This window comes from Brassica napus, chromosome C2 (assembly GCF_020379485.1).
Source record: "Brassica napus cultivar Da-Ae chromosome C2, Da-Ae, whole genome shotgun sequence".
NCBI lineage: Eukaryota > Viridiplantae > Streptophyta > Magnoliopsida > Brassicales > Brassicaceae > Brassica > Brassica napus.
The window spans coordinates 3,179,462-3,206,617 of record NC_063445.1 but is presented as its reverse complement, the minus strand read 5'-3'; the positions used below and the strand labels follow the sequence as shown (position 1 = coordinate 3,206,617).

The following is a 27,156-nucleotide window of genomic DNA, read 5'->3' as shown; positions in this document are numbered from 1 at the left end:
ACCAGCAACTGGTAACTGCTTATAATCAGTCTTAAACTAAATTTAAACAGTTACTTGTTACTCCATTGTCATGATTCGCTTTCTCTTCCACAGAATTAGAGAACAAATAAAATCCACACGGTGAGAAACGGCCTGTCTTGGTTCCAATAAGGAGTGGTAGGGCACGAGATTGGCTTCAATGTCTGCAACTAAAACCTTTATGGTATAGGCAACACAGATCAGTCAGTCACCATGCCGGTTTTCTATAAACCATAAATTCATAGGTTCCGGTTTGATCGAACCAGACATTCCTGATTCACAGATTTGATGATTATCTCTCTTTTCTAATTTTAGTGGATTCGATTCTAAAAGGATCCAAAAGACGACGTCGCACGCTTCTCTTTCTCCTCCAAACGATCTTTCGCCGCCGTGTTCTTCCCTCTCCGGCGGCGGCGAAGATCACATTACCAATCTCCAGGTCTTTCAAAATCATCTCTTTCTCCAAAAGGATGACTTCGACCAAAAACCCCGAGAAATTCTCAACGGACTTCGCCATGGGAGGCGCAGCAGCCATCGTCGCCAAATCCGCAGCCGCCCCCATCGAAAGAGTAAAGCTTTTACTCCAAAACCAAGGAGAAATGATCAAAACAGGACACCTCACCACCCCTTACTCCACCCTCTCCAACTGCTTCCTCAGAATCTTCAAAGAAGAAGGTGCTCTCTCCTTCTGGAGAGGAAACCAAGCCAACGTCATCCGCTACTTCCCTACACAGGTAACCAATCAAATAAAAGCTTTTATCTTTACACACTTTCACCCTTGTTTCTTTTTTTTAATTAGGCTTCCAACTTTGCGTTTAAAGGTTACTTCAAGACCCTCCTCGGATACTCCAAGGAGAGAGACGGTTACTTCAAGTGGTTCGCAGGCAATGTAGCTTCTGGAAGCGCTGCTGGTGCCACGACTTCGTTGTTTTTATACCATTTGGACTACGCGAGGACTCGTTTGGGAACTGATGCGAAGGAGAGCTCGGTGAATGGGAAGAGACAGTTTAGAGGGATGGTTGATGTGTACCGTAAGACTTTGTCGAGCGACGGTGTTAGAGGGCTTTACCGTGGCTTTGGGGTTTCGATAGTGGGAATCACTCTTTACCGGGCGATGTATTTTGGGATGTATGATACCATCAAACCCATTGTGCTTGTTGGTTCCTTGGAGGTAATGGAGACAGAGCCGGTCCTGAGATTTTGTGGGCTATAGACGATTTAATAAAGATTTTAATAGTTTAGAGACCTAAAAATTAATAATTTTGGAGTTCTGAGGCGAATGTTTTATCCGGTTTTGTTCAGGACCGGTCCTGAGATTTTGGGATCCGTAGACCATTTAGTAAAGATTTAAGTAGTTTGGGAGCCTAGAAATTTTTCTTTTACAGATTCGGAAGCCTATTTGCATATAAAGTTTTTCAAAAAATTTGGGGGCATGAAGTCGAATGTTTCGTCAGGCTTTGGCCCAGGACCGGTCTAGTATCATGTTTCTGTGCCTTTGTAGTTTTGCTTAATCTAAGAGGGAGGGAATGGTGATTTTGACAGGGAAACTTTTTGGCTAGCTTTTTGTTGGGTTGGAGCATTACTACCTCTGCAGGGGTCATTGCGTACCCTTTTGATACGCTAAGGAGGAGGATGATGCTTACGTCAGGGCAACCTGTGAAGTACAGGAACGCTGTTCATGCGTTGAGGGAGATAATGAAAACGGAAGGGTTCTATGCGCTGTATAGAGGAGTTACTGCGAACATGCTTCTTGGAGTAGCGGGAGCTGGAGTGCTTGCGGGGTATGATCAGCTTCACCGGATTGCTTATAAGCATTGGGTTGTTCAGTAGTTTTGAACCAAGAAGTTGAAACTCTCCGGTGGAGAAAAGAAAAGGTCAGTAAAACACCAAGAAGTGTTGCTTACATTACAATGTGTTGTGTTGATTAACAGAAGGTCGGAATCATTAATGGGTTTAAAAAAGATGGAAGATAGGGAAAAATTGTTGATAATTCTTTTGTCAGATACATTGTTGTTTCAGTAATCTATGAAAAGGAAAAGCCTCTTTGCTTTTAGTATTGTTTCATTCAATCCATGATATGATTTGATGATACAGACAAAAAGGGATAATTTGATCCAGCCATTAAAAACTCACTTGTTGCTTCTGTGCTTGTTCAACAACACGTCAGTGTCTAATTCCTTCAGAGTGTTTATGCAAATCCACACTTTGTAACATGTAAATGTTAATATAAGAAATGTATGACAAACAGTTGACAACAGTGTTTTCAACTTGAGAATGAAGTTACCCAGGTCGTTTTGTTTGGCACAGTTTCTTCAAACTATGGACTAGTTCATCAGTTTTCACCTCCCATTTTCGGTTTTTCCCTTTGCCTAAAACCAATTCCTAAAAACTATAAGAAACCAAACCAAACAAAACACTAAACAAGAAGATACAGGAAAAAGAAAAGAACCTTTTCGAAATTGTTTTGCAAAGTATAATGGGATAGAAGAAGAGTGTCTTGTGGTTATGAGGTATGCCTTACAGCCCATTCTAATGCTCTTATGTGTTTTCTTTGTTAAATCTGAACCAAAGCAAACAAAAGGTCACTTGTACCAAAACCAAACTGGATTGATAGATTTCTTATCATTTTATCACATTCAAAATTCAATAACAGGTGAGGAGGAGTCGCTAGTGACCAAAGATATATATACAATACATCCATTCTTATTTATTATACTACCTTGGTATTTTAAGTTTTTTCATACACCTGAAAAATTGATAAGAAAACGATAAGAGCGTTATTTAGTTTCTACTATTGTAAACCGGATCATAACCGGTCCGATTCAAATTTTAAACCAAAATTGAGTAAAAACACGTTTCCGGTTAAGCTTGTTGAACAAAACCTAAAGCTGTTTAATGGAGTCTGTTAAGAACACAGAGAAGAACAGAGTTGCCGCCTAGAAGACAACAACATGAGACCAGGTCCCTAAACCTCTTCCTCCTCAATAATTCTTCTATTTCCGATTACGTTCCTGAGAATTAATATGTTTTTTTTCTTTAATTTTATTTCAGAGCTTCCTGGGTTTTATTTCGACGAGGAAAAGAAGAAATATTTCGCCATTAGAGGTCCAATCCCAGGCTCAAAACCTTCTTCTTCTTCATCGTCTTCTTCAAGAACGAAGCAAAAGCCTGACCCAAAGCCTCTCAAGGTAAGTTACTGTGTAAAAGCTCGAGTCTTTGCAGCTTCTTTAGCTTGTTTGTTGGTGTAAGTCAGTTTTTATTGTCATCAGGAACCTAATTATCAGAAGAGAAACAAACTAAAAGCTTTGAAGCTACTTTGTTCCCGAGAGCTAAGTGGCAGTGTTCTTGTTAATAAGAAAAAGTCTAACTTCAAGGAGGAGATTGAAAAGACACAAGCCTCTAATCCTCTGGTAGTTCACTACTCTCTTTTTCTAATTAAGATTACATAAAAAAGACCGGTGTGTAACATGTTTTTTTTCGTCTATGTGTTGTGTAATGGTGATGATGCTTAGGTGTGGAGATATGATTCCACTGAAAACTTAGGTGATGCTGCTTTGAAAGAGTTTCAGGTTGATATACAAACATCTCAAGGCTTGACCAGAAAGAACATCCTAGTAGCAGGCAGTACTGGAGGTTGCTTGAGGTATGTATGTGTCATTAGAATATCACCGTAGGTGTTTTATATGTTTTTGTTATCTATATGTTTTGTTACTATTAGAATCACACCGTAGTTGTTCTATTAGAATAGCACCGTAGTTTTTTAATTAGAATCGCACCGCATTTAATAGTAATCTATATGTTTTTGTTACTATTAGAATCACACCGTAGTTGTTTTGTTGGAAGACTTTTTATGCAATTAGATTTATCGGATAATTGCTTAGATTATTATTTTATTTTTCAATCCAACCTATATGATAAGGAAGTTTGTTTCTTTTCAGCATACTGAGAGTGTCCAAAGCTGGACAAGTACCACCCTTTGATGAGTTTGAAACTCCAGCTTTATATGGTGGAACCGAGTGTGATCCAGTTTCTGTTCTTCCTTACAAAGAAAACAAAAGGGAAGCACCTAGGCTTATATGGAGACCAGCACACTCTCATCTACATGCCCCTTCCAGCATATCTTCTATTCAGTTAATCGGAAGCTCTTATCCATCTGACAACTCCCACCACATAAAGCGAGCATTGTATCCTTTTGAACGTGTCATGGTCTTTTAATTTCTCTATTGATTCTCCCATTTGTAAAAACCTTGACACTAGAAAAAAAAACAGGATCACTACACTTGGATCATCTGGACGAGGGTCGGTTTTCATCTTAAGCCTTGCTGAGGAACCTTACATTGTCACTCCGAGAAGCCTCCGAGGGAATGTTTCTTCCGAGTGTACTATTTGGACATCTGATTGCAGTGTGAGTGGGACTCTTGCAGCTATTGGCACCAATGTTGGAGCTGCTTTGGTTGATTTGGAGACAGGAGCTGGTTCTTACTTTCTCAGAAGCGAGAGCGATGTTTTGGCGCTTCAGTTTCACCAATCGGTAACTGACTTTTGCTAAAGCTGTGTGTGAACCTTTCTTCTTCTTCTTCTGACGTGTGTTTGTGTATTATGTACAGAAGGGGAGCATTGTTCAATGCGGGCTCAGGAATGGAGCTATTGTGTCGGTTGATGTACGTGAGAGACCAAGCAGGCTCACTAGACACCAGATACGGTCTCAATCAACGAGTGGGACCAGTCAAGCTACTGCTAGAAAAAAAGAATGGTTTAAGGTAAAGTTGAAATTATTTAACGATGCCCACAACGTTCTAGTGATGCTTTCTTTCCTCACAATTGTTATTTTTGCAGCTTAAAGGAAACATTAATCCATCTCATGTGTTATATATGCCTTCATCTCTTACATGGTTAGTAAACAACTGAAACCATATATGGTATTTCTTTGTTGTCATCATGGCTGTATAATTCGTTACTTCTTTCTCTAGCATGAAGACACTGAAAACTTATGATCAGTACTTAATGGCAAGCTCAATGGATGGAACGGTGAGTAGAGCTACTATTCTGCATATTATCATATCATTTCGATTGTTATCTTTAAGAGACAGACTTTTATCTTATTCTTAGATAAAGCTATATGATCAACGCATGGTTAAGAGAGGGGTGGCTGTACAGACATATGAAGGGCATGTAAATTCTCATACTCGCATTGAGTTTGGCATCGACCCATCAGAGAGATTCCTCATGTCAGGTAATAAAAAGGAGCACTTTGTTCCTAAAGCATAACTTTGACTTCAGTGATATGATTTGAGTTTCTGTTTTGACTTTGTATGTTGGTATCAGGAGGAGAGGACTGTTACACTCGCATTTGGAGTATCAAATCTGGTCAACTTCTGTCTGAAAATAAATTCTCCAACAGTGTCCCTTCAGTTGTGTGTTGGTCTGCTGTTGAAGGTACTTTAGTACACACTGATCCTTCTCCTACTTCTTGACTTGTTATCTTCAGTGTAATCAGAAACTTGTAATGTTGGATTTTCAGGGCAAAGCGAGTTGAAAGATAGCATTGTTCATGGGGCATGGCTTGGATCGCGTGAAGCAATTTTCAACATGTTTTAAGATATTTAGCAAAAGGTTTTTAGGCAATGGAAGCTGTTGCAAGAGATTCGTATCTAAATAGATAGCAGCGAAACCATGATCTTGAAGATAGAAAGTTCTTTTTTTGTTAGCCTTGTAACAGTAATAGGATCAGCTGTGTTGAAATTGTAAAGAAGTCAAAATGCTTCTGCGTGTGTGTTTTTACTCTTTCTTCTATCTACAAAGCTAATGAATTTTGGGGGGAGAAATAATATTCAATCAGACCAATGTAGATAAAACAATAAAGCTTCTTACAATGCAAAAATCTACCAGCTCGTGATCAATCAACTGTACTCCACGATTCATTGGTCTCTGCAAATCCTAATCTTCTTCCAATATTCTTGATGCAGTATCATAAAGGTATTATCCGTTGACATTACAGTAACAGTCCGCAGAAAGAGCTCACTATATTACTTCCAAATGTTCTGACAAGCCGATTCATTGTTCTCTTAAGCGTTAGTATCATCTGAAGAAACTTCCAAATGTTCTGACAAACCGCTTGCAGAAAATATAATATTAACCGACATGGACAACACGACTGATTAGTGATTACACATCTCTACGTGAAAATGACTATTAGAATAATACTAAGTCACATATTCGTATATCACGTATCTATATTATTAAAACTGAAGTACATTTGAGAGTTGTTTGGTTATATGAATAGTAAGATTAATAAAAACTGTTTTGTTTGGATGCATAGATATAGTTAATACTTTAGATTTTAATTTAAAAATTCGACATGCTTTTTAAAAACGTGAACAAAACAAAATAAGGCATATATTTAATACTTTAGATTTTAACTTAAAATAGGATTAATAAAAACAGCTAGATTTTAACAGAACGTAACTTCCAAGTTAAATAAGGCATATATTTGAAAAAAAAATATACACAAAATCTAAACTTAACAAAAACATAATTCCAACACATTAACTCCACATATATCGATCTTACAAACTAACATATCTAAACGAGAATCCTAATTACTTGATTCCCTCATTTCACACCTTCTTTATCTAATTTTCAAATAATAAATTATCAAAACCACTTTTAAGTATAACAACCAAATATTCTCTTTTTGTGCTAACAAATTTAGTTACTTAGGCAACTAATATATATCTTGCTTGATTGACTCTACAAAAATCATGCTATTAAATTTTAAAAAAAATTCTTTAGATTACGTATAACCCACTATATATATATAAACCTTCCCCTCATATTCTTCATACTCACCGTAGCAAAGAAAAAAAGAAACTAAAATGTCTAACAAGTAAAGTAGTTTGGTTTTGTCGAACAAGCAGAGTTTGGTTTTTCTTAACCAAGTCAAACCCTTCAAAGACACTTGGCGAGTACATGTGAAGTGTCTTCACTCATGTAAGATAAACAACAACTCTGGTGAATCTCTTGAATGTGTTCTCGTGGATGAACAAGTAAGTTTGATTTATATATCAAATAATAGTAAACTTTAATAATACAAATTAGTTCAACTAAATTAAGATCTGCAAATGTTTATATATATATCATAAAAATATAGACCCGCCCAGTCGGGCGGGTTAAGATCTAGTGTTTATTTAAAGAAGCAGTCATTGCTTTAAATTTTTAGAATATGACTCAACATCTTCCTTGAAAATACCATTTAACGTTTTTAACATCTAATACGTACCATTAACGTTTTGTAACATCTAAGTCTCTAAGACATATACCATTGACCATTATTAATTAATATTTACCTGATTGTGATATCACAACTATTTGTTAACGAATTCATAAGGAAAACAACAACATTCTTAAGTGCAAGTGGAAGTTTTAAAATCTTGAAACATAGTATAAACAATAATTTTTTAATTCATGATCGTGAGGTTTGTCTGATTATGATATCATAATTATTTGTTAACGAATTCATAAGGAAAACCACAACATTATTAGGTGCAAGTGGATAAAAACGTTCGGGATAGACTCATCACAATCCAAAGAATGGTAGACAAAAGCTATGAAGATGGCTTGGGTTTTTGGTTCTCCACAAGGAACACCAAACAATATAGGTTCTTAGGATGATTTATGATTCTTATAATCTATACTATATTAAAAGGGTTATATGAGCATCAGAGAAGCTGTCCACGTAGGACAATTAAATCAGCCAATCAGGTGGCTTCTCTACGACACGTCAGACACGGTTTGACCAAAGGCGATCCTCGACCCCTTTTCTTTTCGTCTTCTCCGTCATCTTCGTTTCGTGCGATCGCCGATCTGGCTTACTAGCAATCAATCCCCTCCCCTGCAATCAATCCTCTCACCATTTCTATACACTATTTGATCTCATTAATGGAACCTTTTAGCTTTCCCAATCTGAGATTCTATATAGATCTCGCACTCCACCTCTTATCTTCATTAAAACTTATTCCCTCCTCACGTCAGCCAGTTGCCTTCTTTCTTACTCTCACGCGCCTCCTCTAGCGAACGAGCGAGGTAATCTCCAGTCATCGGAGAAGGAATCCGAGGCGAAACGCCGCTATTTGGAGAAGGATAAAGGACAGAGCTCGATTGACAGGATCGTTCTCCGTCTACGGAACTTAGGATTAGCAGCTTCTGACGACGACGAGGAGGACGATGCGGAGGATAACGAGGAGGAGGATGTGAAGAAGCCGGTGACTGAAGAAGAGAGGTTAGGCGATTTGCTGAAGAGAGAGTGGGTGAGGCCTGATGTGATACTCGCTGAGGGAGAAGAGAGTGATTATGAGGAGGACGATGATGTGTTGTTGCCGTAGGAGAAGAACGAGGAAGAACAGGTGGCGGAGAGGAATGAAGGAGATGGAGGATTGTCGGCGGTGAAGAAGAGGAGAGCTAGAGCTCCGTCGTTGCCGGAGCTTACGATTGAGGATTCTGGGCTACGGAGGCTGAGGAGAGACGGGATGTATCTGAGGGTGAGGATTAATATACCTAAAGCTGGCCTCACGCAGGCGGTGATGGAGAAGATTCATGATACTTGGAGGAAAGAGGAGCTTGTGAGGCTTAAGTTCCATGAGGTGCTTGCTCGTGATATGAAGACCGGCTCATGAGATTGTTGAGGTCTGTTTCAATTGATTCCTGGTTGAAAAAAGATCTCTTTATTGCGTGCAGGACGTTAGTTGAATTTGAGGTGTGAAATTTGAAATTAGATAGCTAATATATAGGGACAATAACCACTTAATCCCAAGTTAGTTCTGCAATAGAATGGTCTTAGTAATGATCATTCAAGTTAGTTCTCTCTTAGTTCTTGAATGATCTTGAACAATAATTACCTAATCTCATTACCTAATCTCAACTTAGTTCTGAAACTTAGTAGTTCTCTTTCTTAGTAACAATAATGCAGTTTTGTATAGGAGATGGAGCTGAGCATGGCTGTTAAGTAGTAACAAGTTGATGCAAAAAAAAATTGTTTTGTTGGGAACTGATTGGATTTACTTTTGATGGGCAGCGTCGAACTGGTGGAATGGTGATATGGAGAGCAGGAAGTGTAATGGTGGTTTACCATGGACGTGACTATCAAGGACCTTCTGCAGTCTTTAATCAAATGGCCAGACCTGAAGAACACTATCAAGGACCTTCAGCAGGAAGTGTGCTGGTGTATTCTTATGTAACAGTAGATGATTTGATGCGTTTCTTTAGTGTCATTTCATGATATCTTTAGATATGAAGATAGGTTGGTTGATGTTCTTGAAAACATGGCGTTTTAAGGTGTATTGGTTTGAGTTTTTGCAGCTGATGAGAGAAGATGAGGCAACCCTTGGTAAAATAACTAAGCCTAGGCGTCCCAAGACTGTTGTTCTGTGTCCCACCAGAGAACTCTCTGAGCAGGTTCTTCTACTTCTACTGCTTTTGTTTTCTCTCTTTACCAAGATTAGTTGCTGCTCTAGGACATTGTAAATTTGGATTCCATGTTTGAGTTGAAACAAATTTGAACTTGTGAAAAAAAAATAAAAAAAATATGAACTTGTGGTTGCTGGGTAAAATGTAAAAGTTGGAATATTTATTTTCTAGAAAGTTTTGGTTGCCTTCTTATAGGATGACCATAACACTGGAGATCATGAGGCATATGCCTGAGCATCCCAACGTTGTTACCTTGAGGGAGACTTATGAGGATGAGCATGTTGTGCATTTGGGTATGGAGCTTTGTGAAGGTGTTGAGTTGTTTGATAGGAATGTGGCGAGAGGGCATTACACTGAGAGAGCTGCTGCTGTTGTCACTAAGACCATCATGGCAGTTGTTCAGGTTCGTCACGGTTTTGCTCTTTGTTTATCTCCAGATTGGTCTATATATGTTTTATGTCTTAGTTTAAGCTCGTGTGCTGCTCCTTCTTCCTCTTCCCTTGCCGTAAAACCCTTCAAAGGTTTCCATTTGGACCTGTTTTTGATTGTCCTTAATGCTATGCTACACTAGGATTAGGCCACTTAATCTATTTGCTGCAGTCAGAAAATGGAAATTGTGGGTTCATGCCATGTATATACAGAGTTTAGGTGATGTTCGCATTTGATGATTCTGATTCTGATTTGATTTGTGTTTTAATTGATAAAGACAGTTGCTTGCTCTTTTATGAATCTGTCCGTAATTGTTTTATTTACTATGCTACACTAGGGCTAGGCTACTAAATCTCTATGATGCACTCACAAAATGGAAACCGTGGGTTCTTGCCATGAATATTGAGATTTTGGTGGTGTTTGCTCTAATTTCATTTGTATTAAGCAGTCATTTTGCATGTGATGCATAATAGACTTGCTTCTTAGAGGATTTTTTGTTTTGATTTATTTATAATATAGCTGTTTGCTCTTCTCTGGATATGTTTTTAATTTTTTGTTGTTGTTGTTGTTGTGTGTATAGGGATGAGCTGGGTTGCTTTGTTTCTAATAAAGGCAATGAATCTGTTCTCAAGAACTTTTGGCATCATACAGATGCTATCATCTGCTGCTCAATGAAGGTACTAACTTAAACATCAAACACTCAATGAATGTTTTATTATTCACTGATCCTCTTTTAACCTTTTTTGTTTAGGCCATGCCAGTCTTCACATTTGCAAACCAGGCGGGGCTAGACATGCTTGAGACAACATTGGTTTCTCTTCAAGATATCTCTTTAGAGAAGATATTTGATGACAATGGAAGGAAGACTCTCTGCTCTGAGTTCCCACAGATCATGCAACAGGTTTTTTAACAACGTTCTGGTCTGATTTGTGTATGTAGTTTGATATCTGACTTTAACATAATTTTTTTGGTTTAGGGCTTTGCGAGTCTTCAAGGTGGGATATGTCTGTCAAGCATGGGGAGACCAGTTTCATACGAGAGAGCAGTTGCTTGGAAAGTACTCAATGAAGAAGAGAATGCTCATTGTATCTGCTTTGTGTTCATCAACTGGTCCTTTGTTTGATACTTCAAAAATAATCGGTTTTAAAGATTTCTAATTCATGTAATATTAAAAATTCAAAATTTGTTTATTACAACTAATATTTTACCATTAGATATATTAAAATAATATTCTAGATCGATATTCAATTGTCAGTTTTCAACTATTACACGTAAAAAATATTATTAAGTACATTTTTTTTTTGAAAAGAGGGTTTTATATTTTAAGTAGGTTATTGGAATACTTTTTCTTTTCGTGTATTTATTCGATATGAGATTTCGATCTCTTAAACTAAGATAATTTATGTTCTATACATAATTATATTTTTTACGTAACTCTAAAATCTCAGACTTGATTCTTTATATTTTATTAGTTAATTGTGTTACATATAATAGAAATACTTAATTCAAACTTAAAATATAAAAAAAAATCAAATTTAAAATTAGTTATATATAATTTAATATATAAAAATTCACATACAAATACAAATGATAAATGTAATAAATTTAAATATATTATCCGCGCGTAACGCAGAAAAAGGATCTAGTTTTTCATAATAAGATGCACTTAATGTAAACAAAAGATTTTGATTTGAATAAATTTAACATTCAATTCAAAAAAAAAGTTTTCATAATAACTACGATCATATAATTCGGAAAGTTATTAATGGTGATAACAATTGGAGTAGCTAGTGTTAAAAAAACAATTGGAGTAGCTATAAATTCACATTCCGAACCAAAACAATTAAAAATCCACATGTTCATTCTCGACTAATGTCTCTTTATGTTCATCATTAATACCACAAAAGAGAAAAACCACTTGCGCGGAGAGGATGATAGATGAACAAAAAATGGTACATAAAAGAAAAATAACGTTGGAAAACAAAAAAAAATCAAATTTCCATTTTTGTTTGATTTTGTGTACGTTAACACAAAGATTCTTCATCTATAGTTTCTAACTTTGGCTTCTTGGATTTCGAAATAGAGATCCTATGCATAAACTCCGCCGCCGAAAACTCTTCGATATCTTCTAAACTCAGCTTCGATCCCGCCGTTATCACCCCAACGTCCCCCACTTCTCCGTCCGGCGACACCCTTCCGTTGTGACAATGCTTCACGGCTGTTCCGTCACGGGAAGATTTGTTACCAACTCGGCGGCGTTGCTGTTTCTTGGCGGCTAGGAATAACCTAGTCATGTCCGAAGCGTTAGCTGCTGACGTGGCACGCGTCATGGGGAAAGTTACGTAGACGTGACAGCCTTTGAGTTCAAGATCGTCATCGGCGGCTAAAGGGTTGAGCTTACGTCCTATTTTTAACGACTTGGCGTCGACGAGGAAGAAGCTGGGAATCTCCATCATAAGCTCTGCGGCTTTAGTTGGTTCGTGAATGTGACGGACTTCACCGTCCGGGAGAATCACTCTCGCCGCCGATGAAGAGGACGAGGTTTTGCTTAGAGCGGAAGAAGCATAGTTTCCCATGACGTGAAGAAAGATCGAAGACTTATTCTTTAGAGAGAACGATAGAAAGGAGGTATGTTTAGGAGAGGATCCAAGAAGATGTAAGTGTTATATATACAGGAGAATGTTCGGGGGAAATATAGTTAGAGATTATTATTAATGTTATTTTGTAAGGTGGAGATAGACAGTTGTGCATTACAGGTTGACATTATATGGTTGAATGCGCGTCTTTTCCATTATATTATTCAAATATATTGCCGTGTTTTTCATAACTCTATAGTCATCACTTTTTTTTTGTTTCTTCTTATCACTTTACATGGAAGTTATATGTTGTAAATGGCCAGATACAAGGTTTTAACGTATAAAGTATTTTTTCTTTTTGAAAGTTTGTCAACAGAATGCAACTTATGGTAATTTTTTCTATATGTTTATCTAACTTTACCAGAAATAGAAGAATAAGAAGCTTAAATAATAAAATAAAACTAATCTGAAAAGCTCTTTTTTTTCTTGGTTTGGGTTTTTTCCAATGATAGTTTTTTTTTCAACTGAAGGCTGAAGGTTAAACAGAAAGTAGAGCATTTAGTGGTCATATAGACAAGCAAAATGACTAAAAGCTTATTAATTGAACTTGCGATAGCTTTAGTTATCTCTTTTCGCTATAACTTTTTCTGTCGTCAGCTTAGTATCTCTGTTCAATACAGATTAGTATTTTCTTTTCATATGAAAAATATAAATATATACTGAATCACAACATCAAATCTGAACAGAAGTTTCTATTTTATTTTGTTGGTCAACTATATGTATTATCTGGATTTGAATCCACAATCCGCAACAACCAAACTAGTATAAACCACGACGCTAAATATCTTGACTTAGACCATCTCCAACCCACCTCTATTTTTATCTCTATATTTTCCTCTAAAATAGAGAAACTTTATTATAGAGGTGGATTTGCTCTAATGTATGCCTCTATAATAGAGTTCCTCTATTTATAGGGGAAAATATAGAGATTTGCTATTTTCATCTCTAAATATAGAGGTAAAAAGTAGGATTCCTCTATATTTTCCTCTAAAATAGAGGAACTCTATTATAGAGGCATACATTGGAGCAAATCCACCTCTATAATAGAGATCTCTATTTTAGAGAAAAATATAGAGACATACATTGGAGATGCTCTTAGTGATAGCTTCGACCAAACATCAAAATGCACCAAACTGGATTTAAAGAAAGATTTAAAATCATACCACATAATATGAATGGAATAACCCTGACGCTGGAAGTATGGAAGGAAGGACGCAACATAATTGTATTATTACTTACAGTTGTTATCTCACAAGTCACAAGTTAGAAATGACAAAAAAAAATTATAGTATTAATCTGTAACAATAATGCGAAACTAATGATAGTAATAAAATAATTAGGTTTCCACTTGTATAAGTTGCGTGTAGGACCCATCCCTCGTTTCCTCCGTACTTTCGATTTGGTGATTGTTCTACGGAACCTTTCTCTGATTTGGAGGATCCTTTTGACTTACATATCCGACTGTTCCCCTTATCCATGGGACTCCTTGCTTTCCGTTTCCAAACCCTTCTAATATTATAATTTTATGCAAAATTTTTATTTTTGTATCTTAACATTCTATATCATATGATCTTTGTACAGTTGAAATTTTTAAAATTCATCAACTAGGTTGAAACTTGACACAATAACTTGTAAATATGGTGTAACTTCATAATATGGATTTTAAAAGCTTTAGTTGCTTACAATTGAATGTTTCATTCTGCTATATAACAGCAACGGGTTTTCAGATATAAACAATTTTAAACACCTTTTCTTGAAATTTCTACTAAAATTATATTTAGCATTTTTCAAAACATCTTACTAAAATCACGAACAATACTTGGGTTCACCCCTATGGTGAATGGTTAAATTCACCTCACCTTTTATAACCAACCAAATTGCCATGTAGGATTAGTTAAAAAGACAATAAAATTTAAAAAAGATTGCTGAAAACAAAACACCGACGTTAACGCCGTCTACAAAACCCGAAATTCTAAAAATCTAATATCTTAACCCTAAACCTCAAATTCTAAACTCTAAATCTTAAATTCTAAACCCTAATTTCTAAACCTAAAACCCAAAACTCTAAACCATAAACCCTAAATCCTAAACTCTAAACCTAAAATTCTAAATTCTAAACCCAAAACCCTAAACCATAAACCCTAAACCATCAATCCTAAACTCTAAACCTTAAATTCTAAACCCTAAACCCAAAACTCTAAACCATAAACCCGAACCCTGATCAAGTAATGAGTTTAGGGATTAATTTAGGGTTGTGTTTTGGGTTTAGAATTTAGGATTTAGGATTTAGGGTTAGAGTTTTGGGATTTAGGGTTTATGATTTTGGGTTTAGAGTTTAGGATTTAGGGTTTTGGGTTTAGAGTTTACGATTTAGGGTATTGGGTTTAGGGTTTAGGATTTGAAGTTTAGGGTTTATGATTTGGGGTTTAAAGTTTAGGGTTTATATTTTTGATTTTTAGAATTTTGGTTTTTACGGACGATTTTAATATCGGTGTTGTTTTTCTGAGTCATTTATTTTTTAATTTTATTACTTTTTTTAATTAATCATACATGACATTTTGGTTGGTTATAAATGGTGAAGTGAATTTAACCATTCACCATAGAGGTGAACCTAAGTATTGTTCTACTAAAATCACAAACATGGAACGTATTATGAATGTCGCTATAACGAGTTTCCATTAATTAGGTTATCGTAGTCACAGAATGTTGAGCATGCATCAACACTTTATGTGGTTCTTGCATCTTATGCATGCATCATCAGTTAAATGTTTCATTCTACTATCTAACAGCAACCATCTCCATATAAACGACTTTAAATACACCTATTTAATTAAACTTTCTACTGGAGTCATATTTAGACGTTTTTTTTTCAATTTAACATTCTGATTACTGCTGCGTACCAATTTGTATGCTGTGAGATTCAGTGCGAAAATCTCTTGAAAAAGGGTAGACGATCTTATAAAACAATTCATGTTGTGCATACCTTTTGTAAGATTAAGAAGTTTTAAACTTTTAAAATATGTACCAAGACCAAAAGCAATAATAATAAATAAACGAGATACATGTACTAGACAATAATGATTCTCATCCAACATTTCCCTTGAATCTGTCAAATTGTGTTGCCACTCGTGATTTTCTCCACTGAGTTTTGTGTGCCACGAAGATCTTCCCAAAATTTCATGATTTTTGGTCGCTAAGTGAATACTAATAATTAAAAAATCATTCGTATATAACTACCTTTTTGACAACTTTGTCACTAAATGGAAGTTTTGTCAATAAAAGTATCCTTTAGTGTAATTTTCTCAATCTTAAATGTAGTACACTAATTGTTGCGAAAAATGATCAGAGAATCATAACAAACATCACGTCGTCAAAGAGAAATAGCCGAGTCAATCAGAGAATATGCCAATAAGATACATCATTCGAACTTATCACAGCACACAAAGTTGTAATCTAAAAACCCTAATTATAACACCTATATAACGCATACATCATTTTCACATTTCACATATCCAAACCTCATAAAAGCTCCCAAGAATCCAAAGAAAAATGAAGAATCTCGCGATGCTTGTTGCTATTATACTCTTCTCATGCTATGTCACATCTCAAGTCACAGCAAGTGATATGGAGTCAATGCCATCACTGCGTAGCGAAAAGCTCGAATGGTGGCATTACCATTCCTACCCTTACTTTCACCCTAAGCCGCCACAGTGGACGTTCCCATGTGCTGGCGGAAAGGCCTTTCCGCCACTCCCCGCCGGATACAACCACCCTTTCCACCCTGTTCCATTCCATCCACCACCGGTAGTCGCCAAGTGCTTGTCTGATTGCAAGGATGTAAAAACATGTATGGCGGATATCCAGAAAGCTTTCTTCACCCACAAACCTGTTATTGGATCGGATTGTTGTGCTTCGATACAGAAGATGGATGTAGACTGTGACAAGACTGTTTTTGGAGCTTACCATAACCCTTTCTTTGACTACTTTGTTAAGCTACATTGCGCCACCAAAGCTGGATCTACTCCATCTGCTCCCTCGCCAGCTTAGGGGCTTTAGTTAGATATCAGAATTATGAATAATGAGTTCTTAGTTGGTTTTATATTTTTCCTTTTTAATTATGCTTCTCCATGTTGGTCTTCAAGAAAATAAAGGTTTTTTTTTTTGCTAACATTTCGTGCATTCAAGAAAATAAAGTTAGCCCTTCTTAATAATGATATCAGTGTTTTCTTTTTTTTTTGGAGTGTTTTCTCTTAAGAAATGAAGCATACTTTACATTTAGAGAAAATTTTATTTCATTTGTCTAACTTTTATTCTTTGGTTAATTTTCAGTTTGGTTTATCAGAATTAAACACTTTTATAAAAAGTTATCACCCATTTTCTTATGTTACGTTATCCTACCAGCTAACGGAATATTTTTTCAAAAAAAAAAAGAACAATGAGATTACTAATTTTCTTAATTCTATAAGCAATAGGTAACAAATAACACAAACTTTTTTCATAATGCTGCAATAATATCAAAAGACATTACAAGTTAATCAAATAAAAAACACTTAGTTCAACAACAAGAAAGGAAAAAACTTCAAATCTCCGAATCAATGCAGTTGCATTATTAATAAAGCAGTTCAGACATTTCACTAGTACTAAATTAACAGATACCATTTGTCTTCTTCCTGTCGGAAACCAACTTCTTCCAGTCATTGATGATCTCTCTCGGCATCTCCATATCGCTTTTCTTCACAGTCACTCTCAATTTATCACCATTAGCTTCACTCTTCTCCTCTCCTAGCGAAATTTTGTGGACTACTCGCGAAGGAAGCTCATCGAGCTCACGCATCACTTTGTCAATATCAATCACAAGTCTCTCTGCGAGTGTTCTTGAGAAATCTTCTCTGATGACCACTCGAAGAACAGTTATGTGAGTTATTGGGCCAAATCCTTCGAAGCCCAACAAGATATCCTGCATAAAAAAAAGAAACTTTACGTTAGTTGAAGTCGTGAAAGTCTTTACAAAGACAACATGGATTAGGAAAGTTAAGATGGTGATCATGTTATAAATAGAGGAGGGGGTCGTGGCTTTAGAATCATCCTAAAAAAAAAGAAATCATCCGAGAGACAGAGCAAGAGCATAAGAGAGAGATAACAAGAGATTAAGCAATTACGAGTGTTAGGGTTTTTGTGTTAATCATTGGTTGTAATCTCTATAGTTGTTCTTGAGAAACAGTTTTCTTTGAGTGTATAAAGGGAAGAGCTTTTGATATTGATTTCAATCTAAGTTTAAAGCACTAGGAAAAGGTTTAAATCCTAACAAGTGGTATCAGAGCAATCCAGGTTTGATTGCAAGTGCTAGAAGGAGATGGAAGCTTGAAAGCGTCTACGGTATTATCGAAGAAAAGGAGACGATGAGAAGATTGGGCCCAAAGGTGGAGATTGTGAGTTATTGGGCCAAATCCTTCGAAGCCCAACAAGATATCCTGCATAAAAAAAAGAAACTTTACGTTAGTTGAAGTCGGTGAAAGTCTTTACAAAGACAACATGGATTAGGAAAGTTAAGATGGTGATCATGTTATAAATAGAGGAGGGGGTCGTGGCTTTAGAATCATCCTAAAAAAAAAGAAATCATCCGAGAGACAGAGCAAGAGCATAAGAGAGAGATAACAAGAGATTAAGCAATTACGAGTGTTAGGGTTTTTGTGTTAATCATTGGTTGTAATCTCTATAGTTGTTCTTGAGAAACAGTTTTCTTTGAGTGTATAAAGGGAAGAGCTTTTGATATTGATTTCAATCTAAGTTTAAAGCACTAGGAAAAGGTTTAAATCCTAACAAGTTATGTGCTGTGCGTTTGGAGGCATTGTATATGCTGGCACTATCCATCCGTACCTACATGTTACATATTTATAGAGAAGTTCATTATAGATACATCATATTCACACACAACTCATATCACAATGAAAGCTTCTAAACAAGAAGGGCATTTGAGATCTTAGTTAAGACAATTGACCTGCGAAGCATGTGGGAGATTTCGAACTCAGTGTGAGAGCTGCTATCTTTCAAGGAAAAAGCGACAAGTGGCACTCCCTCGTCTTTTGATATGATGTTGAACTTTTCTGTCTTCTCAAGTCCTTCCCTTAGCACGATCATATTCTCTCTGCAATTCTCCATTACATTTCTATAACCCTGTTTGATACAATTTTATTTATTAAAACATGTCTAATTACTTAGCATTAGCATGATTAATAGTAGTTATAGTAATCGTGGACCGACTCACCTCGTGGCCCAATCTGATAAGTTGGTAGTATTGAGCTATGACTTGACTTGAACCTACGTTTATAGAGAGATGAATATCAATGAAGAGTGATTTGTGAAAACTGAAAACAAATACAGCTAAATAAAATAAAAATAGCAAGAAAAAAAGTAAACAATAACTAGTTGAAATCAATATCAAAGTAAATTACCTTTAGAGAAATTGAGAGTAAAAGTGGGTTGGTCTACACCAAGATAATTGACGTGGAAGATGAGTTCCTCGTAAAACTGCCCAAGAATGAAACACTCCCAAGCTTTTTTATTTTTCTCCACTACAGCATTAGGGATAGTGACACAAGCTTCACCAGATTCCAAAGTGTAAGGAGTTTCCTTCGGCTGCAGCTTTATTTTTGTCGGTTTTACAAAACCTTTCCAAATATCAGCTGAAGACTTCCTTTGTTGCAACTGTTCCTGCGAACCACCTAACTAGTCGGAGGATGAAGGTGGGCTACCACCGGTTACAGCAGAGATGGCCAAAATTGGAACTCTGTTGTTATCAACAGAAACCGTAGGTACAGAACTCGGATTTGACACTGTAGCTAGGATCACAGCTTTGGGGCTTTCCATTTTGTTGGCGCAAGTCTCTGGACTCAGAAGATTGGCGGCAACAGCTTGATGAGATACCATTGAAGGATTCTCACGTTCGACAGTAACATCTTTAGGTAGTGACGCGACGGCGGCTGTAGAAGAATCAGGCACCGAAATTAACAGATCTACTTCAGTGGCTCCACCGGGCGCGGTAGAAGACAGAGGAGCAGGTATTTCAGGCAGAGCAGCAACGAAACTGGTCTGATTTGCAACGGCAGAGGCTGGCTCAGTCGAAGCTTTCGTCGACGAGTTCGACGCAATAGAACGAGAGGGTGTCGATCCAGTGGGGACACGATGAGAGGCTTTGTTTTTGGGGGGCTTTTTCTTTGCCATGGAGGCGGGTGGGGACCGCCGCCGTGAACAGCGACGGTGAAGGAAGAACGAAAGGGATCTCAGGTTGGAGAGAAAAGTCTTCAGCGCGTGCAGCGCGTGTATACGTTCATTGTATATATTTTGTTACGAGGAGGCTCCGCCCCGCGGAGCGGTTCATGCGATAGTTAATGGTATATGGAGCAAGCAGAGAAGAGACATTTCAGTTTCAAAAATGGAAGGAAATGCTTTTCTTCTCAGAGTTCCCTGTCCAAATGCGAGGCGTCGAATCCTGAGTCAGCCACTTTGGCAAATTGACGGACAGACAATGTTTGTAGCCAAATGGGCACCAGGCTTGCAACAGGTTAAACCTGAGCTGGAAATGGTTCCTGTATGGTTGGAATTCACGGGAGTTCCTCTTCAGTTCTTCAACGAAGATGCCCTTCAAGAGATTGCAGGCATAGTGGGCCATCCAGTCTGTCTGCACCCTTCGACTGCAAACTTGACAAACATTGAGGTCGCCAAGGTCTACACTGTGATTGATCCGAGGAAGCCTATACCAAAGTTTGTGAATGCAAGGTTTGAGAGTGGTGATACCCGACGCATTGGAGTATCAAGCCCATGGCTTCCTTCTTTATGTTCTTACTGCAAGAAAGTGGGTCATAGTATATCACGCTGCAAGGCTGCTCCTAAAACCTGCGCATTGTGTAATTCAGTAAAGCACCCAACTTCGGCTTGTCCAAGAGGGCAGGGTGTTCCTGTTAAGGACAAAGGCAAGGCTCCAATAAAGAGTCTGCTGCCTATTACTCCCAAAAGGAAGAAGTTGAAGACAGTGTACAGAGAAGTGTTGAAATCCGTCTCACCGGTCTCTTCCAATCACCCTCCTTCTCTTCCTGCTGCTGCGCCCTTGGAACACCATGCAGGACAATCAGAATTTCCCTTAGGAGCTCTGAAGCCTCCTCGTGCGGATATTGCTTCTACTTCGAAAACTCCAACAAATGAGCTCTCAAAAATCACTGTCCATGACTTGAGTACGGGATCCCTCTGTGTTGATCTCTCAGGTACTTTTGAGACCTCATTGACGTCACAATCGTCTGGATCAGGAGATTCTACCTCGGATATGGATTCATTGACAGAAGAAGAGGAAAACCCTGAGGATAAATTCATTGAAGTTTTTGCGAAAAGATACAAGCAGAGACAGAAGGCGAAGGCTAGGGCTAGAGGCCCTTTAATCCTCTAATTTTTACCTCTTTAATGGATATTTTTGGTTGGAATATTAGAGGTTTCAACGATTCTGTAAAGCGGCGTGGGTTTAGGAAATGGATGAAGAAAAACAAACCTATTTTCGGAGGTCTTATTGAGACGCATGTACAGCCGGTTAAAGCAGCGAATATAGTAAATCGTTCCTTGCCGGGTTGGTCTTTTGATAGTAATTATGACTTCTCAGATCTTGGGAAGATTTGGGTTATTTGGCACCCATCAGTTAAAGTCTCGGTTATCTCAAAGTCTCTTCAGATGATTACATGTCGAGTTAAGCTCCCACTGGTCGCCACTGAGATAATTGTTTCTATTGTGTATGCATCGAATTGTACTGTAGAGAGGCGTCTTCTCTGGAATGAAATTGAAACTACAGCATGTGGTCTATTCACTTCAGCCTCTCCATGGTTAATTCTCGGTGATTTCAATGAAATTACCTCCTCCTTGGAACATTCTAATGGAGACGGTTTCTCCACTACAAGAGGGATGCGAGACTTTAACGAATGTATTCAACGCAGCAGTCTCTCTGATCTTCCTTTCCGCGGTAATTCGATGACTTGGTCCAACAGGCATGTCTCCAAAAAGCTCGATAGAATTATGGTAAATGATTACTGGCTGTTGGCTTTTCCGGATTCTCTTGGAATATTTGGAGAGCCTGGGATCTCGGATCACAGTCCATGTTGCGTTTTCACTGATCAATTACGACCGAAACAAAAGCGTCCCTTCAAGTTCTTTGCGCATCTGAACAACCATCCAGACTTCGCAGAGATTATAAAGGGTTGTTGGTCTGGTCTTAACTTTGAAGGTTCTCGGCAGCTTGTTATTTCCAAGAAATTAAAAGAGCTGAAGAATATAATAAGGACATTCAGTAATGAGAATTTCTCTAATCTGGAGTTAAGGGTGGCTGAAGCGTTTGATAACCTTATCTCTTGTCAGCAGGTCTCCCTCAATTCTCCTTCACCTGCTGCTGCTGCAGCTGAAGAGGAAGCTCATCGGAAGTGGTCAACGCTTGCAAAAGCCGAGAACTCTTTTTTATGTCAAAGATCAAGGATTCAATGGACATCTGAGGGTGATGCCAACACAGCATTCTATCATCGAGCTATCAAATCACGCAGGGACCAAAACCAGATAGATCTCCTTATTGATGAGGATGGTTCAGTGATCCACTCTTTGGATGCCATTAAAGATCATGTGGTTTCCTACTTCAAGAATTTGCTAGGAGGGGTAGTAACCCCCACTACTTCATCGCCTCAGGAAATTGCATCCCTGGTCAGTATTAAATGCTCCCCAGCTGCGATAGAAACTCTAGCAGCCCCTTTCTCCAGACTTGACATTCAAGAAGCTTTTTTCTCATTACCTAAGAGTAAGGCGCCTGGCCCTGATGGTTACCCGGGAGAATTCTTCAAAGCTCACTGGTCTACACTTGGTAATGATATGATTGATGGAGTTATGGAATTCCTCACCACGGGACGTCTCCTTCAGCAGTGGAACGCAACAATAATTTCTCTCGTACCAAAGAAGACAAATGCATCCAAAATCACGGAGTTCAGACCGATCTCTTGCTGCAATTCAGTCTACAAAGTCATATCTAAGCTACTAGCTAATAGGCTTAAGACGGTTCTGCCTCAGCTCATTTCAAATGCACAGTCTGCTTTCATCCCCGGGCGGTTGCTGGTGGAAAACGTGTTGCTGGCGACTGAACTAGTGAAAGGTTATAACTGGAAATCAATATCCAAACGGTGTATGCTCAAGGTGGATCTCAAAAAAGCCTTTGACACAGTCAACTGGGGGTTTATCATGAATACTTTGGAGGCTATGGAATTTCCACCGGCTTTCAGAAATCTGATCCATCAGTGTATATCAACTACTCGGTTCTCAGTGGCTATAAATGGGGAGCTGTGTGGGTATTTCAAAGGTACTAAAGGTCTTCGTCAAGGTGATCCTCTCTCACCCTACCTTTTTGTACTTTGCATAGAAGTGTTCTCTCAGCTCCTACGAGCTAAGTACACAGACGGCTCCATAGGCTACCACCCAAAAGCGTCCGACCCTGTAGTGTCTCACTTGGCGTTCGCAGACGACATTATGGTATTTTTCGATGGGTCTAGGTCCTCTCTTCAGAATATTTCAGAGGTGTTTGATGCTTTTTCAAGATGGTCGGGTCTGACGATGAACAAAGAGAAAACAGAGCTTTATGCAGGGGGTTTGAACCAGTCTGAAACCTCTGACTTGACAAGTCTGGGTTTCACTCTTGGTTCCCTTCCTATCCGGTATCTCGGGTTGCCGCTGATGCATAGGAAGCTGCGTATATCAGACTATAGACCTCTACTGGACAAGGTAGCGGGTTGTTTCACCAACTGGTCGGCTAGAGCCCTTTCATATGCAGGGAGGAAGCAGCTTATCTCCTCTGTTATATATGGATCTATCAATTTTTGGGCTTCAGCTTTTATTCTCCCAAAGGGGTGCTTAGTACAGCTTCAAAGTCTTTGTTCCCGGTTTCTTTGGAGTGGTAGTATTACAGGCCCGGTCAATTACAAAGTCTCATGGACAACTATTTGCCTACCGAAAAATGAAGGTGGTTTGGGCTTGAGAGACTTTGGAAGGTGGAATAAGACTCTATGCCTCCGTCTAATCTGGCTGTTATATGCGGATAACAATTCCCTTTGGGCTCAATGGATTAAAAGCTATAGAATTAAGGAAGGGAATGTATGGAGCTGTGATGTGGAGAAAGCTTCTTCTTGGACTTGGCGCTCTGTCTTGAACTTGAGATGTTTTGCTTCTCGCTATCTCAGAGCCAACTTGGGCACGGGTCTTTCTATCAGTTTTTGGTGGGACCATTGGACACCACTAGGCCAACTTATCAATCTCTTTGGGGTTACTGGTCCGAGGGAGCTTAATGTACCTCTCTTTGCCTCTGTGTCTGAAGCATGCAACAGCTCGGGATGGGCCCTTCCGGGTGCTCGTTCACCCGCCGCAGAACAGCTACAAGTCTACCTCACCACCATCCCTCTTCCCTCCGTTGAAAGTCCGAGTGACAATTACTTTTGGCTGGTGAATGATGTGCCATTTGAAAAATTTACAGCCAAATCCACTTGGGAAGACATGAGACAGCGTGCTTCTATTAAATCTTGGACAAGCCATGTCTGGTTCAAGGATTCTGTGCCTAGACATTCTTTCTTGATGTGGCTTGTTCACCTTGATAGACTTCCTACAAGAGCTAGGCTTGCTAGTTGGGGTCTTAATACTCCTACTTCTTGCTGTCTTTGTGATGATTTTATTGAATGCAGGGATCATCTTTTTCTAACCTGCTCTTGGAGCCAGGAACTGTGGCGTCTTACTCTCTCCAGACTAGGTGTCACGGTAGCAGGATTCTATACTTGGACAGCCTTCTCAGTTTGGCTGGATATCAAAGATGCAACTACCACAAGGTATCTCAAACGCCTTGTGGCCCTTGCAACAATCTACTGCATCTGGTTTGAAAGAAATAAAAGGCTTCATGACAACATTTCCACTTCTCCTCGAACGATCTTCAAGCAATTGGATCGCTTTATCAGGGATGCCATTCTGTCAAAGAGAAATCGAAGGCAATATGGTACTCTGATGCAGGAGTGGCTTCGCTATGACTGAGCTCTAACCAGTTCTCTTAATAACTAGCATAACATTATAGGCTTTACCTTGTTTTACTTTTTTGCCAAGGTAAATCCTATTTGGATCTAAATCTTTTGTAATAAGTTACAAACCCGTTCCTATTAAATGGTAATTCACATTTTGGCAAAAAAAAAAAGATGAGTTCCTCAGGCAAATCCTCTTTGGTTCTCCACACCACCCAACCAATGCCTTCGTACACAAGTCCATACTTGTGACCACTCACATTTATACTCTTCACCAACGGCAACCTAAAGTCCCATTCCAGTTCCGGATACAAAAACGGTGCTATGAATCCTCCACTTGCTGCATCCACATGGATCGGTGTGTCCCAACTATAAAAAAAACATGCATATATGGACGCATAGGTCAGTTGTTTTGATTAGTGTGTAAACAATTTATTTACATGAAGCTATTTAATTACCCGGTTTCTTTGTTCTTTAGGACCAAGAGATCGTTCAAGAGTTTGACATCTTCGAATTCTCCATTAAGAGTGGAACCAAGAATGGCCGCAACACATATAGTGTTCTCATCAACCATCTCAACAGCTTTCTCTGGATCCATCACATAATATCCTTCGCTTAGTTTGACTTCTTTAAGCTCAACCTCAAAGTACCTGGCGAATTTCTCCCAACACACCTAACATTTTGATTCGTTGTTGATCAAAAACAAAAATTTGATTATGATTATTAATCTTGAACAATCGTTAATTACTTCATCAACATTGGCTCCGGTGACAATATTTGGTTTATCGAAGGGTTTGCCTTTTTCTTTACGCTTGTTCTGCCATTTTCGCTTAAAGGCCAAACCGGCCAACATTATGGCCTCAGATGATCCAACGGTCCCTACTCCGACGGCTGTCTCCGTCTCTCCTAACGGAGCATTGAATAGATTTGCAATCATGTTCACACATCGGTTCTGTTTTATTTATCAAACATTAAACAATAAAGATTAATTAGTGAAACCCCACTTGACAAATGACATTGACATCGAGATTGATGATTAACTATAATGATCTTAGTGAACTAGGATGTGGCAGAATCAGGGCGGATGGATATATTATATGAAACATTGGCTTTGGCGCCAAGATTTTTGAAGATTTTTTATATATATTATATGATCAAATACCTGGAGTTCGGTGGTGATAGGGTACGCGTGCTTCTCGACGTAATTTTTGTTAATGGATGCCATGATGAGTTTATCGCACTCAGGCTCCATCCAAGTTGTCAAGAAGGAGGCTAAGTTCAGCCTTGAATTGCCGTCAAGCATTAGCTCGTCGTGCATCATCTGATACGCAGCTTCGTTCGGAATTGAGTTTCCCGGCATCTTGAACCTGATATTAATGTTTTTAACACCATTATGATCGAAATTACATACTTATAACATATTACATGATTAAGATTTTAATATCATTTTAGTCAAAAAAAAAAAAGATAGTTATATTATTGTTAGTTATATGTTACCTGGGAAGTGAAGTTCGGACGTATGGTGATGCGAATGTGGAGTGAGAGACGTCCGTATTTGATGCGGCGTGAGAGAGCACCATCACGTAGATGAGACAGAGAGTATATCACGAGATGATGAGGAGAGGGAAGTTGATGAATGGGATAGGAGGAAATGGAGAAACACCTCATGCGTTTTATATATAATGATATTGAATGGTAACCATTGTTTACTCGGAAAAACCAATGCTGAAAAAAATGTAATCTATTATGTTATCTTACTTTTTTTTGTTAGATATGTTTTTTGCCTAAATTTTAATTTAATATATATTCAAAAAATAAATAATAAGATGAAATATATACACTATAAATAATAAAAGTATATATAAAATGAGATGATAAACCATTAAACCCCAATCTTATTTGAATGCCCTCTGGCATCATAAATTTGGGTGCTTTCAAACTTTATTTTTCAGCATAATTTTTTCTTATTAATTTTATCGATATCAAATACATTTTTTTCTTTTACTCCATAAAAATATTTTTTGCAATTAAATAGGATTCTCATGATAGTCATGTGGAAGGTAAGATTTTCACCAGTCAAATTGACAATATTACTACACATGTGCGGGACGATTTTGTGTCAGATAACGCATTTGTCATCAAAAAGAACAATTTTTGTTTTGTCTAGTTCTATTAAATAACGCACATATTCATTTTATCTCCAATTTTGATGTGGTTTATAAGAATTTTTCCTTTATGGTATTTGTTACGATTATTTAATACACATTAAAATATAGTGGTGTGATATCAAAAATGTGAATATGAACATACTAGCATGAAAAATAGTGTGTTCAAATGGATGTGATTTATAATGAAAAACCGTTTTTCAAAATATATAATAGATTTTTTAATAATTAAGTGTATTTGATATGTGTACGTAACCAGAAATCGATACCAAACAATATAAATTTTGAACACCTTTCATACATATATATATATATATATATATATATATATATATATATATATATATATTTGAACACCTTTCATACATAAATATATCTTTGAGA

The 27,156-nt window shown here is 37.8% G+C and overlaps 6 protein-coding genes across 6 annotated transcripts; 4 read left to right on the top strand and 2 right to left on the bottom strand.

The window, feature by feature from the left end:
• Positions 1-330: 330 nt before the first annotated feature.
• LOC106354416 (ADP,ATP carrier protein ER-ANT1) lies at positions 331-2,071 on the top strand. The gene is made up of 3 exons (XM_013794342.3): positions 331-752; positions 818-1,189; positions 1,561-2,071. The coding sequence occupies exons 1-3, from the start codon at positions 489-491 to the stop codon at positions 1,846-1,848; spliced, it is 924 nt and encodes a 307-aa protein (XP_013649796.2). The 5' UTR covers positions 331-488; the 3' UTR covers positions 1,849-2,071.
• A 764-nt stretch (positions 2,072-2,835) lies between these two features.
• Positions 2,836-5,811, top strand: LOC106349381 (DDB1- and CUL4-associated factor 4). Its single transcript, XM_048746435.1, has 12 exons — positions 2,836-2,979; positions 3,070-3,206; positions 3,288-3,428; positions 3,531-3,661; positions 3,957-4,202; positions 4,288-4,549; positions 4,626-4,778; positions 4,855-4,910; positions 4,989-5,046; positions 5,128-5,251; positions 5,344-5,454; positions 5,540-5,811. Exons 1-12 carry the CDS (start codon positions 2,970-2,972, stop codon positions 5,614-5,616), a joined length of 1,506 nt encoding a protein of 501 aa, XP_048602392.1. The 5' UTR covers positions 2,836-2,969; the 3' UTR covers positions 5,617-5,811.
• A 2,062-nt stretch (positions 5,812-7,873) lies between these two features.
• On the top strand, positions 7,874-11,150 carry LOC106445335 (homeobox-leucine zipper protein ATHB-15-like). The gene is made up of 6 exons (XM_013886861.3): positions 7,874-8,700; positions 9,089-9,468; positions 9,676-9,883; positions 10,490-10,586; positions 10,661-10,810; positions 10,886-11,150. Exons 3-6 carry the CDS (start codon positions 9,747-9,749, stop codon positions 11,030-11,032), a joined length of 531 nt encoding a protein of 176 aa, XP_013742315.2. The 5' UTR covers positions 7,874-8,700; positions 9,089-9,468; positions 9,676-9,746; the 3' UTR covers positions 11,033-11,150.
• Positions 11,151-11,895: 745 nt separating this feature from the next.
• LOC125581295 lies at positions 11,896-12,584 on the bottom strand. The gene has a single exon (XM_048746432.1). The coding sequence runs from the start codon at positions 12,483-12,485 to the stop codon at positions 11,934-11,936; it is 552 nt and encodes a 183-aa protein (XP_048602389.1). The 5' UTR covers positions 12,486-12,584; the 3' UTR covers positions 11,896-11,933.
• Positions 12,585-16,040: 3,456 nt separating this feature from the next.
• LOC106352438 lies at positions 16,041-16,715 on the top strand. Its single transcript, XM_013792071.3, has one exon. It carries the CDS (start codon positions 16,095-16,097, stop codon positions 16,590-16,592), a length of 498 nt encoding a protein of 165 aa, XP_013647525.1. The 5' UTR covers positions 16,041-16,094; the 3' UTR covers positions 16,593-16,715.
• Positions 16,716-16,872: 157 nt separating this feature from the next.
• On the bottom strand, positions 16,873-26,187 carry LOC111202985 (glutamate decarboxylase 1-like). Its single transcript, XM_048746431.1, has 10 exons — positions 26,105-26,187; positions 25,770-25,974; positions 25,356-25,559; positions 25,066-25,280; positions 24,794-24,976; positions 18,998-19,068; positions 18,811-18,863; positions 18,544-18,719; positions 18,374-18,422; positions 16,873-17,460 (listed from the first exon to the last, which is right to left on the bottom strand). The coding sequence occupies exons 1-10, from the start codon at positions 26,185-26,187 to the stop codon at positions 17,191-17,193; spliced, it is 1,509 nt and encodes a 502-aa protein (XP_048602388.1). The 3' UTR covers positions 16,873-17,190.
• Between the last annotated feature and the right edge of the window lie 969 nt (positions 26,188-27,156).

Excerpts from the sequence above, each read along its gene's own strand:
- LOC106354416 (XM_013794342.3), top strand. The coding sequence starts at position 489 with ATGACTTCGACCAAAAACCCCGAGAAATTCTCAACGGACTTCGCCATG. Across the intron at positions 753-817 it reads TCCGCTACTTCCCTACACAG|GCTTCCAACTTTGCGTTTAA; the intron begins GTAACCAATCAA and ends TTTTTTAATTAG. Across the intron at positions 1,190-1,560 it reads TGCTTGTTGGTTCCTTGGAG|GGAAACTTTTTGGCTAGCTT; the intron begins GTAATGGAGACA and ends TGATTTTGACAG.
- LOC106349381 (XM_048746435.1), top strand. Across the intron at positions 4,203-4,287 it reads CACCACATAAAGCGAGCATT|GATCACTACACTTGGATCAT; the intron begins GTATCCTTTTGA and ends AAAAAAAAACAG. Across the intron at positions 5,252-5,343 it reads AGAGAGATTCCTCATGTCAG|GAGGAGAGGACTGTTACACT; the intron begins GTAATAAAAAGG and ends TGTTGGTATCAG.
- LOC106445335 (XM_013886861.3), top strand. The coding sequence starts at position 9,747 with ATGAGGATGAGCATGTTGTGCATTTGGGTATGGAGCTTTGTGAAGGTG. Across the intron at positions 9,884-10,489 it reads CCATCATGGCAGTTGTTCAG|GGATGAGCTGGGTTGCTTTG; the intron begins GTTCGTCACGGT and ends TTGTGTGTATAG. Across the intron at positions 10,587-10,660 it reads TCATCTGCTGCTCAATGAAG|GCCATGCCAGTCTTCACATT; the intron begins GTACTAACTTAA and ends TTTTTTGTTTAG.
- LOC125581295 (XM_048746432.1), bottom strand. The coding sequence starts at position 12,485 with ATGGGAAACTATGCTTCTTCCGCTCTAAGCAAAACCTCGTCCTCTTCA.
- LOC106352438 (XM_013792071.3), top strand. The coding sequence starts at position 16,095 with ATGAAGAATCTCGCGATGCTTGTTGCTATTATACTCTTCTCATGCTAT.
- LOC111202985 (XM_048746431.1), bottom strand. The coding sequence starts at position 26,187 with ATGGTGCTCTCTCACGCCGCATCAAATACGGACGTCTCTCACTCCACA. Across the intron at positions 25,975-26,104 it reads GTCCGAACTTCACTTCCCAG|GTTCAAGATGCCGGGAAACT; the intron begins GTAACATATAAC and ends CATTAATATCAG. Across the intron at positions 24,977-25,065 it reads CTAAAGAACAAAGAAACCGG|TTGGGACACACCGATCCATG; the intron begins GTAATTAAATAG and ends TTTTTTTTATAG.